The 20,409-nt window shown below is 45.0% G+C and overlaps 1 protein-coding gene across 1 annotated transcript in view; it reads right to left on the reverse strand.

Annotated features, from left to right (window-relative positions):
- The window catches only part of PTPN9 (protein tyrosine phosphatase non-receptor type 9), a 75,060-nt gene that overhangs the window by 19,990 nt on the left and 34,661 nt on the right, over window positions 1-20,409 (reverse strand). The window contains exons 5-11 of the mRNA XM_068272570.1: window positions 17,238-17,343; window positions 16,446-16,556; window positions 15,839-16,161; window positions 13,141-13,231; window positions 10,470-10,539; window positions 2,871-2,949; window positions 2,632-2,782 (exon numbers count right to left, since the gene is read on the reverse strand). Coding sequence (XP_068128671.1) covers window positions 2,632-2,782; window positions 2,871-2,949; window positions 10,470-10,539; window positions 13,141-13,231; window positions 15,839-16,161; window positions 16,446-16,556; window positions 17,238-17,343 — 931 coding nt within the window. The remainder of the gene's footprint in view (window positions 1-2,631; window positions 2,783-2,870; window positions 2,950-10,469; window positions 10,540-13,140; window positions 13,232-15,838; window positions 16,162-16,445; window positions 16,557-17,237; window positions 17,344-20,409) is intronic.

Consider the following 20,409-nt stretch of genomic DNA (forward strand, 5'->3'; position numbering starts at 1 on the left):
GGAACGGCAGATAGACTTAGTTTGGACAATTCAGTGGAATATGCCACATAGTGTCACATAGCACAAGCGATAGCCATATGATGCAGGGATATATGCATCTGCGGAAGATGGCGGTGCTATATAAATACTAAATAATAATAATTTGCCTCACCAGGATTGCACTTTTATTTAGCTTTCCTGTATGACAAGAAGATACAAACACCCAGCACTAGGGAAAGAGGGAAACAAAGGTGAATGAGGGAGGGCTGGTGCACACCAAGAGGGCTTCTGAGCGTTTTCCAAATCGACAGTGATTTGAAAAGTGCTTGGCTAATGTTACCCTATGAGGGTGTTCTCACAGCAGCAGCGTGATTTTTTCAAAATCGCAGGTATACTGCATGTAGCATTTTTTTGAGCAAATTATTCAGAAATCGCTCTGAAAATCGCTTCACAAAATTGCACTCACTAATTGCTAGCAATTGCTATTGTGATTTTGGCGTGCATTAGCCCAGTAAGAGGAGGAGTGGAGAGAGACTGAGAATAGCCTGAGATGGAGCAGAGAGCTTATCTGTATTGCAGTCCCACATCACACAGAGGCTACTTGCCTGTAATAGGACTCATGTCCCTGCCAGTCCCTCACACAAGTCAGAAAGCAGCCCTCCTGGATTGTAGGGACTGTCAAAAACTTTTCACCTTGTTTAACACCTTATCCACACATGCAGTCATTATAACAATGAGGAGAGACCAGACAGATGTTTGCCCACGGACCCTCCAGACAAGCTCTGCATCATGCTGTGTATATTTACCAGCTTGCCTGCCCTCTAATTGCACTTTTATCAGCTAGCCTAGTGTTTCACCTGAATACACCAGACACAAATCTCTGAATGAAAGGCTGCCTGGGGGGAGATTGCCCCCCTTCCAGCCAGCACTAGGGGAAGGAGGAAAACAATAGTGAATGCAGAGAGAGTATCTGTATTGCAGTCCCACATCACACAGGCTACTTGCATGTAATGTGTCTCGTGTCCCTGCCAGCCAAATCCAAAAAAGCTTTATTGGCAGGACCAAATACATTTAGCATTGCCAAAGCAAAAACAAACACATAGTGGGGGGGGGGGGGGGGGATTGTGGGAATAGGGGAATGATATAGGAATACCGTCCATATGGGTGTGGAGGATGTAAGGGATGGTCAGCCTCTTACACAAGCTGCAAGCAGCCCTCCTGGAGTTTAGGGACTGTCAAAACTTTTCAACCTGTGAAATACCTTTTGTAGCTGTCTACATGCAGTCTTTACAATAGTGAAAGAGCTGAGTTTTTCCCACAGTCCAGCTTTACCAGCTTGCCTGCTTCAGCGATTTCAGGGAATTTTTTTTAAAGGTACATGAGTCTCAGGGGGGTGTTCCATACATCCAGAACCCCCGTCTGGATACGCCAGTGAATAACTACCCTCTGATCGGATGCTGTGGGTAGCATCATATTAATAAATGTCAGAACACATAACAGTGAAGTGGAGCAGGGGGAGGAGAGGGGTTATAGCTGCCAGTCCAGCTACCACTTACTGATCCCTTCTCTTTAGGCACTGACTCCAGTGTCTTGTCTGTCCGCTACTGATGTTGAAGAGTCTTCCCTCTTCTGCTGCATTATAGACTCAGCCTGAATGGCTAAAGAGAGGAGCCCAGGATGCAGGACTGGTGGCTATAATACCGTATATTCCGGCATATAAGACAACTGGGTGTATAAGACGACCCCCCAACTTTTCCAGTTAAAATATAGAGTTTGGGATATACTCGCCGTATAAGACTACTCCTTCTTCCAACACACACCAAATAATTAAAAAAAAAAAGCATATACTAGTCCTACATATGAACAGATACTGGTGCTGTACTGTATGTGGTACCTGGAAAATAACAGTATATAGGCGGTTGACTGGTTGGATTCATGGATTGGTCAACTCTCCCTAAGTGGATTGGTCAGCTCTCCTTGTGTACCTGTTTATCAGAGCGGTATGGAAGAATAGATAGTGCAGTGCCCATAAAACACGCCTCTTTCACCCTTCTGGCCCGCCCTTGTATCCTATTTACCTCCTTCTCCGCCTCTTAGATCTCGCAGATGTGCACCTGCTCTGCTTCACTACAGTCCTCAGCAGTCTGAGAGTTGGTAACAGGATAGGGCGTATCACCCGGCATTAATGACACTCGGCGTATAAGACGACCCCTGACTTCTCAGACGATTTTCAAGGGTTAAAAAGTAGTCTTATACGCCAGAATATTCTGTAGTTACTTTCTAGCAGGCTTTGATCCTCTGTTTCTCTGTATTTGGGGGTGTTAAGGGACACATATATAAGATGGTGAAACTTTAGTATATTAGAGGACAAGAGTATAGATTTATATATTCCAGGAGTAATGATGTACACTTAGCAGCAAACTGGGGGTCACCATCAGCTATGGGGCCAGACTCATAATTGTGACAAGGGAGATGAAATGTTCCCTTGGTTTATATTTTAGACAACTACTGTTCTCTGTTCTCTCTGGTGGGGATCTCTATTTATATTCAGTCTGGTTCCCTATATGGTATGTGTAATACTGGCACAGCACAGTCTTGTATCAACATTCAACGTTATCACCTGCAGTGAAGAGACAGGTAGGTTGTTGGTACCTGGCGGATGCCGAGTTCTAGCGTAGTCTTTCTGTAGTGCTGATGGTTGTCAGTGGCTTTGTTTGTGACCATTACAGCACCAAATATAGCTTCAGATCCAGGTGAAAGGGGCCAGTACTGTCCACACTTTCTATGGCCACCTTCTTCAACTCTGCTTGGAAAAACACAGAACACTGAAAGCCTCTACAACTAAAACAGACTGTATGCAAATTCTGCTGATAATCCCTAAAGAAACTCACCGAGTTGTCATTACTATGACCAATACATTCTGTTCCCAAACCATTTGCCAAAAATCCTGGAATGTGTTTTCCATAGGTCCTAGGAAGATAAGAAATATACCTACAGTGCTGTAGGGTTAATTATACTAACATTTATATAGCACTTTTCAAAGCGCTCAAGAGCTGCAGCCACATGGGGGCACCCTGTAGTGTTAAGAAGTCTTGTCCTTAGTCTATCTAGAAAGGTTATCTGATCTCTCAACCAGAGTAGCAGCTAAATCTGACATGCTTACTGAATAGGTACTGACCCTAGCCAGGATTCAAACCCTGGTCTCCCATGTCAAAGGGAGACCAGCCACGGGGTTAATAGGTAATTACAGTTAACATGTAATCCCAGAAAAAATGTAATCCCAGATCACTATCCAGCCACGGGGTTAATAGGCCATGCCATGAATTTCAGTTAACATGTAATCCCAGAATAAATGTAATCCCAGATCACTATCCAGCCACTGGGTTAATAGGCCATGCCATGCATTACAGTTAAAAAGTAATCCCATAATTGTCAAAATTATTGTCAATCGCACTAGGGTCCCCCAAAGATAAATCATTCTAAATTGATGCAAGATTATGAAATTTTGTATGCAAATTTATGCTGCTTACAAATCAGTCAAATCAAATAAATTGCCTTGCACTTCCACTCTCCAGCGGCAAACATCCCTCTATTATGTTTCTGGGGGAGAGAGGTTTTCAGGCACCTGTACAGAGTGAGAGGTTGAACAATTCAGCTAGTGCAGAGGAGAGTGACAGTAGTATAGGTCAGATGGGATTGTCAAGTGGGTAGGTAATGGTGAGCAATGACAGAGGTGACAGTTCAGGCAAATGAGCTGTGAGAGATTGCAGATAGATGGGATGGTAGTTTACAAGTAGTATGGTCGAAAGGTGCCATTTCTCATAGTGCTGTCCTGTAAACCTTGGCTCTGCTGCTGTCACTATGATTACACAATAAAATTTGTATTTCATTGGTTTACTGTAACGATCGGTGTAACACAGAGAGGGTCTGATTTCCGGTGAACTGCAGTATCACCGAGAATGCAGAATATACCCGATTATTGGTGATCTGCAGTATCACCGACAATCAGATATATATTCTAACCTCTGGACACCTGAGTAACGAGTGAGTGTATGAACCAGTAATACTTTGAGTATACACAGAAGTAAGTTCCTTCCGTAAGCCTAGACTCTCCCGGGGGAGGAGCTAGGCAGAGAGAGGAAGGACAGAGTGTGAGTGACACCAATGAGCGAGTGTCACTAACAGATCTGGGAACTGCCTCTAACAGTAAGGCTAGTTCTCGAGGTCGGCCAAGCCAGGTCGTTAACACACGGACAGATAAGGTACAGATTCAGGAGACAGATACGGAATCCAATGAACAGGCAGGGTTGGCAACGGAGTATCAGAATAGCAGGGTACAGAATCAGGAGGCAAATACAGAGTCCAGGAACGAGCAGGGTTTGGCAACAGGTATCAGAAATAGCAAGGTACAGAATCAGAGATCAAAGGAATAGTCAGGCAGGCAGAAGGTCATAACAAATAATACAGTATAATTTCCTAACGCTAAGGTGTGAGATCCTTGGCCGTCAACACCTTTGGAAACTATGCTAGAACACAGATACAGACAGGTCTGAGTGCTACCACGTAGTGATCGCAACGCCAGACACCAGAGAAATGACCAGCACCCAGTATATATACTATAGCGCTCTCCGGCGCCACCCCTAAGTGCTGGACCAATAGGAAGTGGTGAAATTGTCAGCTGACCAGCTTGGTCAGCTGACTCTTCTCTGGCTGTCATATAAGTTCTGCCTCTCAACACGCGCGCGCGTCCTTCTGAACCTGTGTGGACCAGCAGTCCCAGCCACACCAGACATGTTTTGCAATGTATCCTCTGTGTCAGGCGCGGGGACCGCCGCATCACTCTCCATGCTAGCGACGGCCTCCCCGCGTCCCTCCATCATGTCAGCGCCAGTGTCAAGCGTACAATCTGCCGCGTCCAATGCGGACTCCACCGCACTGCCTATGCGGCATGCGGCGGTTTCTCCGTGTTGAGTCGCCATGTTGGACGCGGAAACAGCCGCGCCCCCCCCCCCCCCCCCACAGGAGTGGACTCCGGACAGCTCCTACCAGGCTTCTCAGGATGCAAGGCGTGGAACTCCTTTCTTAATTTGTCAGCATGCATGCGGCTTTCAGGTACCCATGATCTCTCCTCCATACCATATCCCTTCCAGTGCACCAGTTACTGTACTGAGTTCTGAACTATGCGTGAGTCTAAAATCTTCTCTACTTCGTACTCAGGTTGGTCATCTATCATCACAGGAGGAGGAGGAGGAGTGGGACCCACATGGACTGCTGGCTTAAGCAGAGACACATGGAAAGATCTTACGCCACGCATGCTGGCAGGGAGATCAATGGCATAAGTAACATTGTTGATCTTCCTGGTCACTGAAAAAGGGCCCACAAATCTGGGTCCTAACTTGGCTGAAGGCTGTTTCAAGGTCAAGTGACGTGTGGACACCCAGACTAAGTCCCCTGGTTGGAACCTCCACTCTAAAGAACGTCTCTTGTCAGCTTGACCTTTTTGACTTTGAAATGCCTTCCCCAAATTGTTCTCCACGATCCCCCACATGTCTTTGAATGACCTTTGCCAGGCCTCCAGGGCTGGAAACGGAGTGGAGGCAATTGGCAATGGGGAAAATTTTGGCAGCTTACCATTAACTATCTGAAATGGACAGAATCCCGTGGAGGAACTTTTCAAATTATTGTGCGCAAATTCTGCGAAGGGCAAAAACCTAACCCAATCATTTTGCGCTTCTGCAACGTAACACCTCAGAAATTGCTCCAATGATTGGTTGACCCTCTCAGTCTGGCCATTGGTCTGTAGGTGGTAGCCCGACGAAAATGACAACTCCATGCCCATTTGGTGACAAAATGCCCTCCAGAATTTCGAAACAAATTGGACTCCCCGATCTGACAATGTTTTCCGGAATGCCATGCAAACGGAAAACGTGGATGATGAACAAATCGGCCAATTCCTGGGCCGAGGGGAGTCCTTTTAAGGGCATAAAATGGGCCATTTTGCTAAAGTAGTCGACTACCACCCATATGACCGTCATGCCTTCGGATCTGGGAAGCTCACCCACAAAATCCATGGACAAGTGGGTCCACGGTTCACTCGGGGTGGGCAAGGGCTGCAACGTTCCTACAGGTGCCAGCCGGGAGGGCTTACTTTTTGCACACACCGCACACTCTCTAACGTACTCCTTGCAATCTGTTGCCAGGGAAGGCCACCAAGCGCACCTGGCAACAAGATCCTGTGTTCTGGAGGCCCCAGGGTGTCCCGCATTTTTGTGTGAATGGAACATCTGTAAGATCTGAAGACAGAATGGCAGTGGTACAAACATAACCCCTTCAGGTTTCCCCTCCGGGATGTCCTGCTGAAAAGGTCCTAACGTCTCCGTCCAGTCTTTCCATGTCTCAGTAGTTGCTAATACCAGTCTTTGTGGGACAATAGTCTCTGGGGTAGAGGGCTGTGCTGTCTCTGGCTCAAAACATCTAGACAGAGCGTCTGCCTTAATGTTCTTGCTACCTGGCGTGTACGTAATTATAAATCTGAACCTTGAGAAGAATAATGACCATCGAGCCTGCCGGGGGCTTAACCTCTTAGCTCCCTCGATGTATTCCAAATTTTTGTGATCAGTATAAACTGTAATTGTATGTTCTGCTCTATCCAACCAATGGCGCCATTCTTCAAAGGCCAATTTGATGGCTAGGAGCTCTCTGTTGCCTATATCGTAGTTTCTCTCTGCCGGAGAGAACCTACGGGAAAAATAGGCGCATGGGTGTAATCTACCCTGCAACCCTGACCGCTGAGACAGTACAGCCCCTACCCCGACCTCCGAGGCGTCCACCTCAACAATAAAGGGGTAAGAAGTGTCAACGTGTCTAAGGATGGGCGCAGAGCAAAACAAGTCCTTTAACGTGGAGAATGCCTGCAGAGCTTCTGCAGACCAGTGGGTAGTATCTGCCCCTTTTTTTGTGAGACTAGTGAGGGGTGCAATGACAGTGGAATACCCCTTTATGAACCGTATATAGTAGTTGGCAAAGCCTAAGAATCTCTGAAGGGATTTCAACCCCACAGGTTGAGGCCATTCCAGCACAGCAGAGACCTTGGCAGGGTCCATAGACAGGCCCGAGGTGGAAATTATGTAGCCTAAAAAAGTGACAGAAGTCACCTCGAACATGCATTTCTCCAATTTAGCGTAAAGCGAGTTCTGTCTCAGTTTGTTCAAAACATATTTGACGTGTGACCTGTGCTCAGAGAGGTTATTAGAAAAGATAAGTATATCATCCAGGTATACTAAAACAAATTTGCCCAACACCTCCCTGAATACCTCATTAATCAATTCCTGGAAGACGGCCGGGGCATTACACAGCCCGAAGGGCATCACCAAGTACTCGTAATGCCCATCGGGCGTGTTAAAGGCTGTCTTCCATTCATCGCCCTTCCTAATCCGCACCAGGTTGTATGCACCCTGTAGATCTAATTTTGAAAAGACCTTAGCGTTGGTAACTTGTGTGAACAGGTCATCTTATCAGGGGCAAAGGGTAACGATTCTTCACTGTGATTTTATTCAGGCCCCGGTAATCTATGCATGGCCGCAGGCCCCCGTCTTTTTTCTTAACAAAAAAGAATCCTGCGCCAGCAGGTGACCGAGAGGGGCGAATGAACCCTTTGGCTAAATTCTCACGAATGTACTCCTGCATGGCCACTTTCTCTGGCCCAGACAAATTGTAAAGATGACCCCTTGGGGGCATACAACCAGATCGGAGATCGATAGGGCAATCAAATGGGCGATGTGGAGGTAACTTGTCAGCAGCCTTGGGACAGAACACATCTGAATACTCGGAATACTGCTCCGGTACCCCCTCCAAATGAATCCTGGTCTGGCCCAATGTCACCCTCCCTAAACACTGCTGGAAACAGTGAGTTGACCAGCTAGTTAGCTGCCCAGTGGTCCAGTTGATCTGTAGGGAGTGAAGATGCAACCATGGCATGCCAAGGATGACTGTGGAGGTGGTCATGTGTAATACAAAAAACTGTAGCTTCTCTCTATGTAACACCCCTATAGTAATCTTCACCTCTGGTGTCTGAGACAGCGGATGATTACTCTGCAGGGGGGAATCATCCACTGCTGTGACTTGAATGGGTGGTTTTACGGGTGTGAGCCGAATACCCAAACTTTTAGCAAATTCAAAATCCATAAAGTTAGCTGCAGAACCTGAGTCAACAAAAGCTTCAGAAATCTCAATTTTATCTTCCCATGTGACAGTACATGGAAGAAGTAACCGTTTATCTTCTAGGGGTAAAAGTCATGCGCCTAGGGTGTTACCCCCTACAACTCCTAGGCAGTAGCGTTTCCCGACTTGTTAGGGCAATTGCGTACTCTATGACCCCTCTCTGCACAGTAAAGACACAGCTGCTCAAACATCCTGCGCCTTCGCTCCACTTGGGATAATTTCGACCGACCAATTTGCATCGGTTCAGGTGGAGGCGAGACCGGAGGAGGTGGAGTTACTGGAGGCGCAGCGTAGGACACCATTCTTACATGCTGACTACCCCGGGTTAGCTTCTGATAGCGCAGTCTGCGGTTGACTCGAATGGCTGATAAAATGGCCTCATCAACCGTTTTGGGTTCAGGCAGACTTAACATGAGGTTAGATACCTCGTCTGACAACCCTGATAAAAAACAATCTAAGAGGGCATAGGTGTCCCACCTGGCTGAAACTGACCACCGCCTAAATTCAGCTGCGTAATCTTCGACCAGACCTTTGCCTTGACGCAAAAGCTTGAGCTTCTGTTCAGAAGTTGCGGCAAGGTCTGGGTCGTCGTAAATTACTGCCATGGCTTTAAAAAATTCATCCACAGAGGAGAGGGCTGAATCTCCAGTGGGCAAACTGTATGCCCACGTCTGAGAATCGCCTGATAACAAAGTCTTAATAAATGTAACCCTCTGGGCCTCAGTCCCAGAAGATCGGGGTTTCAACTCAAAGTAAGATAACACTCTATTTCTAAAGTTGCGGAAGTCTGATCTGTGACCAGAAAATTTCTCAGGTACAGGTAAATGCATGTCAGAGCTAGGAGGGGATCGCACCTCATTCACGGCTGTCTGGAGGGTTTGTAATGAACCAGACAAGGCGTCAATCATCGTCTTGTGACTACCCAGCACTTGGTTGATGTTATCCACCGAAGTGGCAAGTGCGCCCAGACGGTCAGTGTGTGCGTCCATTTGCATCTTTGGTCTGGCGTTCTGTAACGATCGGTGTAACACAGAGAGGGTCTGATTTCCGGTGAACTGCAGTATCACCGACAATCTGATATATATTCTAACCTCTGGACACCTGAGTAACGAGTGAGTGTATGAACCAGTAATACTTTGAGTATACACAGAAGTAAGTTCCTTCCGTAGGCCTAGACTCTCCCGGGGGAGGAGCTAGGCAGAGAGAGGAAGGACAGAGTGTGAGTGACACCAATGAGCGAGTGTCACTAACAGATCTGGGAACTGCCTCTAACAGTAAGGCTAGTTCTCGAGGTCGGCCAAGCCAGGTCGTTAACACACGGACAGATAAGGTACAGATTCAGGAGACAGATACGGAATCCAATGAACAGGCAGGGTTGGCAACGGAGTATCAGAATAGCAGGGTACAGAATCAGGAGGCAAATACAGAGTCCAGGAACGAGCAGGGTTTGGCAACAGGTATCAGAAATAGCAAGGTACAGAATCAGAGATCAAAGGAATAGTCAGGCAGGCAGAAGGTCATAACAAATAATACAGTATAATTTCCTAACGCTAAGGTGTGAGATCCTTGGCCGTCAACACCTTTGGAAACTATGCTAGAACACAGATACAGACAGGTCTGAGTGCTACCACGTAGTGATCGCAACGCCAGACACCAGAAAAATGACCAGCACCCAGTATATATACTATAGCGCTCTCCGGCGCCACCCCTAAGTGCTGGACCAATAGGAAGTGGTGAAACTGTCAGCTGACCAGCTTGGTCAGCTGACTCTTCTCTGGCTGTCATATAAGTTCTGCCTCTCAACACACGCGCGCGTCCTTCTGAACCTGTGTGGACCAGCAGTCCCAGCCACACCAGACATGTTTTGCAATGTATCCTCTGTGTCAGGCGCGGGGACCGCCGCATCACTCTCCATGCTAGCGGCGGCCTCCCCGCATCCCTCCATCATGTCAACGCCAGTGTCAAGCGTACAATCTGCCGCGTCCAATGTGGACTCCACCGCACTGCCCATGCGGCGGTTTTTCCGCGTTGAGTCGCCATGTTGGACGCGGAAACAGCCGCCTTACTCTGAGCATTTGCGACGGCTTTTCCGCGTTTCCTCACATTTACATAATAGGACCCAATAGTTCTCCTGCAACCACTATACATTTAATTGTGTGATCAAAACCAGCAACATATACTAGAATAAAAACAACTCATAGGAACTCCATCATGCACTTCTCTTCATTTTTACGAGTCTAGTGTCAAAGCAGACTATATGCCCCAATTACCTTGGGTTCCAATGTACATATTCTTCTGTAGATAACCATCCATAAAACTTGCATTTATGTAATCTGACCGCTAATAGAGAGAGAAACAGAATCTATTTAACAAATAATCTGCAGGCACATACAATAATCTACATGTAAGGTTACATTTAATTCTATTAATAAAATAAATGTTCTATTATAACAGGTTAATACTAGGTTAATGCTTGGCAAATTTGTGAAACTGATTTGAGAAATTACCTTCCTCCCATTACTTTACTTAAAGGACACCCGAGGCGAAAATAAACTAATGAAAGAAACAATTGTATCCATCTTCCTTCTCCTAAAAATGACTTTGGAAGATATTCCACAGTTTAATTTTATATTTAAATCTACTTTTTAAGTTTTAACTGTTTTATTGTTTTTGATCAATGACACATTCATTGAAGTATGCCAGAGCTTAAATCTATGAACCATTGATCTTTTTATCTCTTTCCTGCTCTCAGAAGCCATTTTCTGCTAGGAAAGTGTTTTATAGTTGGAATTTCTTATCAGTGAGGGTCACACTGTAGTCACTTCCTGTCTGAGTCAGCCGGGAAGGTAAATATTTACATCCCTGCTGTTCGGGGAGCTTTATCAATAGGATCCGGAGGCTTCCCCCAGGGGAGGTTTTTTTGTTACAGGTTTTCTTTAAGTGGTTAAACATGCTCCTTTTCATATGACTTTGTAATATCAATTATGCTAGGATAATCTTCCCATAAAGTATATGTATCGTTTTAGTGCATATGTGGATTGCATAAACCTGTATGATTGGCTGAGACAAGTGTGTCTGATTAGACAGTGTTATTTCTTTATCTTCTACCACCTATTATTAATAAAATCACTTCAAATTTCTCTCAAGTCAGGGAGGCAGGAAAGGACCACTCAACCCTAGGCAGAGCAAGACTTCGGCTAACCAGGTCCTTGTATATGTTACGGCCCGAAGTCTGGCCACTTTGGGTTCTGGCAGGTCAAAACTAGAAGTGGCCATCTCACTGCGGCCAAAGCCAAAAATGAATCAATTACTGCCGGCTCCGCTCCTCTCCCCGGCTCCTCCCCCTGCCCCCCTCCTATTGACTTGTGGCAGCCGGAGACACACACATGCTTCCAGAGTCGTTTTTTGCGACAGGGAAGCAGAGCGGGAACACTGCAGATGTGCCAGCACCAGCTCTGCAGGAATGAACGGCAGGAATCCCTCCTTCCCTGCCACAGCGAACGACTCTGGAACGACTCTGTCCCCGGCTGACAGAAGTCAATAGGAGGGGGGCAGGGGGGAGGAGCCAAAGCCGGGGGAGAGGAACGGAGCCACCAGGAATCGATTCATTTCAGGCATTTGCAGCAGTGAGACGGACACTTCTAGTTTTGACCGGCCGTAACATATACATTGCAAAAAGGAAGGGCCCACTCAATGCCAAGATGCATAAAGAACAAATACAAAATCAACAACAGCTAAACAGCTGACATGTTTAGACCACACTGGTCAATTGTAGCTAAAATCTAGAGATACGTGGCACCTGAACCACTCCCATTAAATTCTGAATCACCCACTCCCATTAGTAACCACCTGCTTCAGGACTCACAGTATCGGGGTTTTTTTTCTTCTCTTAAGTCAGTAATGAACATTGAGGGCCTGTTTCCACTACACGCAGATTGGATGCAGAAAAACTGACTCCAATGAATGCCTATGGGAAATCTGCATCAGAAAAATTACCTTTAGTGGAAACAGGTCCATAGGCATTTATTGGAGTCAGTTTTTCTGCATCCAGCCTGCGTATAGTGGAAATAGGCCCTTAGGGGTTTTCTGTAAAAAAATAAAATAAAATAAAAAAAATAGATACACTTTACTCCTTTGTGTTGGCCATCAGTGCTTTCTCCATCTTAGGCAGCTGTCACTCGGTTATGTGATTTATACCCTGCTGCCACAAATATGCAGAACCAAACATGGTATATCTATAGAATATCACAGAAATCAATTTCCAAGGGGCAGCTCTCGCCTGCAGGACAACTCCGCCTCTTTGATGATGCTGCCGGACGCACACAGTTTAGGTGGCGTCATGGGCGGCCCGGGCCTGCCCTTAAATTTGCCCTAGACTAAGACTACATTGGACATATGACTATGGTAGGGATTGGACTACAGGGCCCATATGCAATTCACCTTTTCTCCTGAGTTTTCTCCCAGGGGAAAATGTTTCATCTTCGATTTCTAATAACTTTTTAGCACTTTGTAATTGTAAAAGTGCCAAGAAGTAAGTGAAAAAGTACTATCAAAATTATTTTGAGTATTTATTTGCTTGCTGGTTGTTTAAAAGGCATTTTATTGGCAAGTTTGAAAATTTCACCTAGGAGAAAACTCAGGTGAAAAAGTGAATTGCATATGGCCCCAGGTATCTCTGAGCTCCGAGGGACAGTTAGTGACAGGATTACATATACTCTGTAAAGTGCTGCAGAAGATGTCGGTGCCATATAAATACTAAATTACAATTTATATGTAATAAGTAATAATAATGCAATAAGTTACATTGGCATTTGCTAAATACAGTATACTTTATAAGGTAATTTAGGCTCATCCATAATAGGCCCTGCCAACTGTTCTCATTTCATAGTTACTGTATTTCTTTACATAACTTTACACGTTTATTGTGAGAAAAATAGTTACATCATGCCAGTTTACGCGTTTCAGTTTGACACGGGTCTGGTCCAGACATGGAACATCTCCGTAACGATTCCGATCTCGGTTTAGAGGAGCCCTAAAGGATAAGGAGTAGGATTTTTTTTAATTAGAACTAATTCATAAGAAGTAAAAGTGTAACAGAGAGATTAGACCAAAATGTACATCATATATAATGCTATCAGCAGTGCTACTTTCCTTTTATTAATAATTTCTCCAGGCTAGCTCTATAAAATGCAAGGATTTTTGCAAATGTTAGCTTTATTCTATTTGACTATACTATATCTTAACAGAACCTATTGCAGGAAACTCGCTTCAGGCTTGATAAATACCAATGTAGAGGGAAGGCTTTAGATCCCATAGAGCAGGGGTCCCCAAACGTTTTGGGTTAAGGGCCGGGTCAACATACTTTAGACTGCTGGAGGGCTGGAGTATACATAAAATGATGTAGAAGCCAGACAGCAAAGCATACCCAGGTGACAACCTGCAGTCTAATTGGACAGCAGTGTCACCTAATGTGGAATTTGATTGGAAACCAGCGAATTACTGATTTGTGGCTTCCATGTGGATGGGTGGTGCCAGCACTGCTATTCCATATGCGGACCACCAATATTTAAACATGTGGTTGACCACATCTATAAGTAATACATTTTGTGTGGGGGGGCCGGTAAAAAAGCCTCAGGGGGCCACATTCGGCCCACGGGCCTTAGTTTGAGGACCACTGCCATAGAGCCTTCCCAGTCCTCTCTCTGTGACCTTGTTTCACTGCTGTACCCTGCTGAATTTACATTCCTCCGGGACGCCAAAGCAGGCTTCTGAAGCACTCTGATCCCTGAGCACTTCTCTAGATGGTTGCACCTGTACTGCGCATGCGTGAGCACAGACTTTGTGTAGAGCACTGGGGACTTGGAGTACCTATTATAGCTATTACCTCTAATAAGCTCTCTGAGTCTCTGACCCCGACCTGAAGATGCGGGTGAGGCCTGCAAAATGCATTGTTCTTTTAAGTGACGAATAAAATTGTGTTTTTATATTCTATCCCTTACTCGAGGTAAGATTATTTTAACAATCATTGTTTATTGGGGCGCCTCCTCCTCCCATCCATCCCAACGTAGTCTCCTAGACAGGGGCTCCCCCTGTGACATTAGTCCAGTGGTCCATATTTTTAATGGGGTGCAACTAACAAGATTTATAAGAAGATTCTGTGGAGACGGAATTCTCCACCAACTCGTTACTGTGGTTGCCCTTCAGCAACTCACTTATTTCCCATTTTTGTAAATACTATATTGGGACTCCTGGTGCTCCCCGTCTTTTCATTCCCCAGTTCCTGGAGTAAATTGAAGTTCACTTAGCAGACACTATCTTATAACCCTGACCTCTTGGAATAGAAGTTCGACTGGGCAGCGTCATCGTCTACTGTGTCAACGTTTGTACTTTTTTTTTTCTTTTTTTAATTTCTACCTGTTATTTTTTATACAGTGCTATGTATTATATTGGCATTTTATAAAAAAAAAAAAAAAAAAAAAGATAAATAATCATCTCTACAGAGTTGAGTATGTAGTTTAATAACAAAGTCTGTGATCTATCTAAAAGGGGCCCATACACTTACACTATTTCCCGCCGATATACAGCAGATTCGATCACTGTGATTGAATCTGCTGTGAAATCATTGCGCAAACGCTGACTGAACGATCGATTTCCGTCCCAAATCGATCGTTCCCATCGATCTATTTCTCTTGATTGCCGGCGGGTCGGGACTGCGTCGATAGAGGTGTTCGAATGTCCGACGACCGATGCTAGCGCCAATACATTACCTGTTCCGCCGGCGTGTGTCCCCGCGGTACCTTCTCTGCACTGGGCTCCGGCTGGCTTCATTTACTTCCTGTCCCGACAGAAAGTTTAAACAGTAGAGCACCCTCTACCCGACAGGAAGTAAAGTGAAGCTGGAGCCCAGAGCGGAGAAGAGGCAGTGGAGACTGGGGGACTCATGCCGGCCAGATCAGGCAATGTATGTGGGGGGGGGGGGGGAAGAGGCGGCGGTAGCGGCAGCTCCACAGATTGTGAATCGGTTTCATGCTGAAATTGATTCAAAATCTGTTTGCAGTGTAGGCAGCCAATAGATTCCTCTTTGATCAGATTCGATCACAGAGAGATCTATCTGCTGGTTGATCTGGTGGCAATCGACCAGTGTATGGCAGTCATAAATAAATAATTGGGTTCATATTTTTCATTCATTCTTCAATAAATGTGGCAATACATAAGTACTTTGACTTATCACATTCAGTGTATTTTGGATATGCTTTGAAAGATTGCTGGAGGATCTGATAGTTCAGTACTGGAAGGTCAGATTTCCAAGTGCGACTAGCCTTATGGCTGTCATACACTGGTTAGGCTAGTCGCACTTGGAAATCTGACCTTCCAGTACTGAACTATCAGATCCTCCAGCAATCTTTCAAAGCATATACAAAATACACTAAATGCCACACTTATTGAAGAATAAATGAAAAATATGAACCCACTCAACCACTTGTCACACGGATGTTTGCCTCACTTTCCAATTATTCATTTATGTATAGTAGCCTTAGAATTTACTAGCTTAAAATTGCCTTTCACACTTTCTAATTCACAAATGTCTATGTCCAGTCCCAAGACTGATTTGCCTGTATGCTTTTATAAACAAACTTACAATGAAACATTGAAAGTTCCTTCTGGTTGCTCATTCCTTATCTCTTCATACTCTTCATATATACCACGTCTTCCCAAAGTGCCAACATGTTCCTTTAGTTGAGTTAATGTCATACTTCCAGGCACTGGTTTATGGACACTTCCTCTCTGCCCCTCTCCCAGCACTAGCACTACCTCATCCAAGGGATCTGGTCTTCCTGTGCGGCCAGGCAGGAGAAGACAGTTCCAAGAGCCAGGATCCCAAGGAAGTAGTCCACCTAGAGATTCAGGAAGACACTGGGGAGGCAAATGCTGGAGAAGTTCAGTCATGCTCACCATGTGTACCTGTACAGATGAATAAGATATATTAGTTTAGTACTATAGATCTTACGCCTCAAAGTACTGCACAAAACAATATAGTTTTGGAGAAAGGCCAGTTAGTTTTAAAGATATTTTTTGACCATGGGGAACATTGTGGCCTATAGCCCTTCTACAGCCATTGCTTAATAAACAAAACGTGTTATTGGTAGATAGGTGGAAGAAAATGAATGTATTCAATTAATCCAGTGCCCAGAAGATTGACGTGCATGTAATACCAGACCCGCCCACAGCCAATACCATTCACTTACCCTCTCTCTTAGCTTTTCCTTAAGCAGCAGGCTGATAATTGAATATGGGACTCGGAACCAAACAGGAGGAGAAACAATGAAGACTTTCTTTAGACGGGCCGGAAAGGCACCCTGATATAAAAATATAGAAAAAGCTCAAACCACAATTAAAGTTAATTAGTTTACATGTACAATAAGTGGGGGAAAGCATGTCCACAGTAATGTACTGAGCAGGAGCTAATAAGAATCCCTAAAACTGGAAAACATAAATACACTGTGCAATGTAAAGGGAATTGAGTCCAGTGTCTCCTACGTGGCAATATACTCTACAAGTGACAATGGACGCAAAATAAGGTTGCCCAACATTTATACTTCAGAATCAGAGACAGAGGTAGGAGGAACAGTGATTAGTCTTTATGGGTTACTGATAAAGGAATATTACATACTGGCATGGTTATGGATTTACTACATGCCTAATCATTTTCATTATTTGTACTTTGCTGGCTAATGACAACTATAGAAGAGGCAAAACAAATGTGTCTGTCTTTAATTAAAAGATATGGCAACCCTGAGATGAAGTGATCGTGAAAGTTAGCTCAAACTTGAGAAATAATTTACTTAGTAAGAAAAACATTCTCTTTTTTGTGTGCAGTGACGGAAATTAATTTATCTGATTGCTCAAAATCAGTTGCACAAGTAGACTGGGGAATAAAGATCACTAACAACTTATATCAATACTGTGCATGAAAAATGGGAAACATAAAAAAAACCCTAGCATGGGCAAATGGATGTATAGATGCAGATTACACTCACCCTCAGAAGGCTCAAGATCTTCTTGCTTAATTCCAGCTCAAAGTTGCTGTACTGACTGCCCCCCATATCATAGATAAACACCAGTCCATTTCTCTGAGTGTCGACACTGCAGCGAGAGTGCACTATGCTAGTCTAGAACTGAACAGTCAAGGCTTGCTTGGATATTTCAATACGATTTACTCACATCTCCAATATCTTAGGAGATTAGAGTGAATTCTGTTTCCATATGGGAATCTACTGGAATAGCATGTAAGTAACTACCAAAATAAAGGAAACAAGTAAAAATAGAAACTACAGTGCATGCAGGCACTTTCATATAACGGTCTCCTCCAAATTATTTGGTTAACCAGCATCAAATAAAACATGGGATCAAGTGTACATGTAACGAGCTGCTGGTGTCAAGTGACAACAGGAAGACACCTAAATTTGAGGCAGAAGTAATTCGTACCTGGTTGCCTTCTCCAACTGCTGATCAATACTTAAAGGCAAACTGAACCGAATATTACATATTTACCTCTAGGTCAGTTCCTTTTCAGAAGCTCAGATCTTCTTCTAACAACGATTAGAAGGTCCCTTTTCCACTATAACAGTTGCTGTGAGTTATAACTGAAAGGACAAATGATGTGCAACGTAATGTCTATGTTTGCCTATGGCTCAAGTGGGCAATATTACAGGTTAATGGAGTGCTGACCCCAAAGCTGTTAAGGGGTTATCACCTTTTTAAAATGGAGGACTAACGATTGCGGAATTATTTCCGTGGTCAGCGCACAAGATGCGCGCTGACACTGCGGAAATCCTCCACAAGCATGTAATTTGACAGAACCCAGCTTGGGTGCAATGCACCTGTAGAGGGCAATTCCCACTGGCAGATGGAGCTGTGGAGTGCAGACGAACATAGCCTCTGCACGGCCACAGATGCCAGTTGGGAATTGTACGAGTTGAAGCAATGCAGGGCAAGATAGCCCTTAAAGAGAGAGAGCACAGAGACAGAATGTATGTGTGTCCACCAATCTAGTCGCCACCCAGCGACGGTGAACACACAACAACGGAACCGAAGTGGGAACGCAATCGCAAGAGTGGCGTTGCCAAAAGTGACACAAGACCGAATTAGACAGAGCACAAGTGTAGCAAGAAAGACATAGCAAATAACAAAGATCAGAACATCAAGGAAAATAACAAACGCTAGCTAAACGCGAACACCGCACTCATTGTTAACAGCGAACGCGTTTAAGACACGATTACCGCGCCGTTAAAGGAATACTTAAGTCACGTAAAAAAAAATTACTTTTACTCACCTGGGGCTCCCCCTCAGCCCCCTGCAGCTGAACGGTGCCCTCGCCATGTCCCTCCGATGCGCCTGGTTTCGCCGGTGGCCACTTCCGGTTTGGCCGTCACCGGCCGACAGGCTGTGAACGCGACTGATTATCTGCGTCCCCGGACGCAATAGCATTATAGAGGGCGCTATTGCGTCCGGGGACGCGGATAATCAGCCGCGTTCCCAGCCTGTCGACAGGTGACGGCCAAACCGGAAGTGGCCGCTGGCGAGACCAGGCGCTTCTGAGGGACATGGCGAGGGCACCGTTCAGCTGCAGGGGGCTGAGGGGAGCCCCGGGTGAGTAAAAGTCATTTTTTTCTTTTTACGTGACTTAAGTATTCCTTTAAGCGCCCAGTGATAAGAGTGCCACCCTAACTAACCAATGTAACACAAACACGAAATAGAGAACGCGAACGCTTGCTAAACGGTTACCTCACCGAGCCTACAGCAAGCGTTCGTACCAGACAAGACAGACAGAAGGAGCAGCCAGCAGCAACCGCAGCTCTGGCCTACACTCCCAGATAGAGCACAGAAGGACACACCGCTACTACCGTTAGAGCGGATGCGATCCAGACAGACAAACAGATGGGGCTACCAGTAGCAACCGCAGCTCTGGCTAGCACCCCTAAGACAGGGTACAGGCAGAACGATTTCCTGTCGACCGCCGCTGGTGACAAGATAATCGTAACAGATAGACAGAACAAGGCAAAACAGATAATACAACCTGACTGCGCTAGAAGGGATGCCTATTGCAGTCCCAAGGAATTACTCTAAGATAATCTTAGCAAACAATAGCAAGACTGATACTCCAGGAGAGTTAGCAGGAACAAATCATCATGACCAGCAAGGAATTCTGGGAAGAAATGTTTTTTATACTGCAAGCCATCAGAGGAAAAAGCTAAGCAATTTGCATGACAAGTGTATGCAAATTCCTCACCAGCAGAGCAACTCTGAAACTTGCAAAGTGAAGACAGGTCTCTTTTCCAGAGACCTGTAGCATTTAGACCTAAAGAATGGTCAAACAGCTGTCTGCCTGTGCAGACAGCAGAGCAGATCATTACAAGAACAAAGAATTCCATTGATCATAGTGGACAAAACAGGGCACGAGACAGTAGAAAGAGATTGATGAGTAGACTACACAGGAGGTAAGCATGACGTGTATATAGTTATTCTGACTTTTATTTTTCAATGCAGGTTTGCTTTAATACCACTCTATAGCTGATTTTTTCAATAATTTTAAGATATGGTCCCATGACTCTGTTATTTGCTGTGACCCCCTCATCCTTCACATCTGGGGAAGGGCCTTTGGCATGGCTTTCTTAAATACTGTATATACAGTGGTGTAGCAATAGGGGTTGCAAAGGTAGTGACCTCAACAGGGCCCTTGAACCAGAGGGGCCCGAAGGGTCCACCCTCTATCACATTATTAGCTCTCTATTGGTCCTGTGCTGGTGGTAATCACATCTATAGATGCTTTGAATAGTAGTAATCCTTAACACACTGTTCCCCATCTCTTCTTGCACCTCTGACACTGTAGTTGCCATTTGCAGGTTTCGATATGCCATATCAATTGTTATGAATAGAGTGCTTGGGGGGGGGGGGCCATGTAAAACTTGCATCAGGGCCCATAGCTCCTTAGTTACACCACTGTGTATCAACATTGAAATGTGCATAGCTGTTACCCATAACAGAATATGGGTAAAAGAGATGGGAGCATTATGAACCCACCAGAGTATCAGCTCTGAGGTGCTCACATGATTATATCTGAAAGCTTTCAAAATAAATACCTGAGCAAAATATTTTATAATTGAATATTGATCAGCAGTGAGGTAGGTGTGAGCCATCCGGACTGGATTT

This window comes from Hyperolius riggenbachi, chromosome 3, assembly GCF_040937935.1.
Source record: "Hyperolius riggenbachi isolate aHypRig1 chromosome 3, aHypRig1.pri, whole genome shotgun sequence".
Lineage (NCBI taxonomy): Eukaryota > Metazoa > Chordata > Amphibia > Anura > Hyperoliidae > Hyperolius > Hyperolius riggenbachi.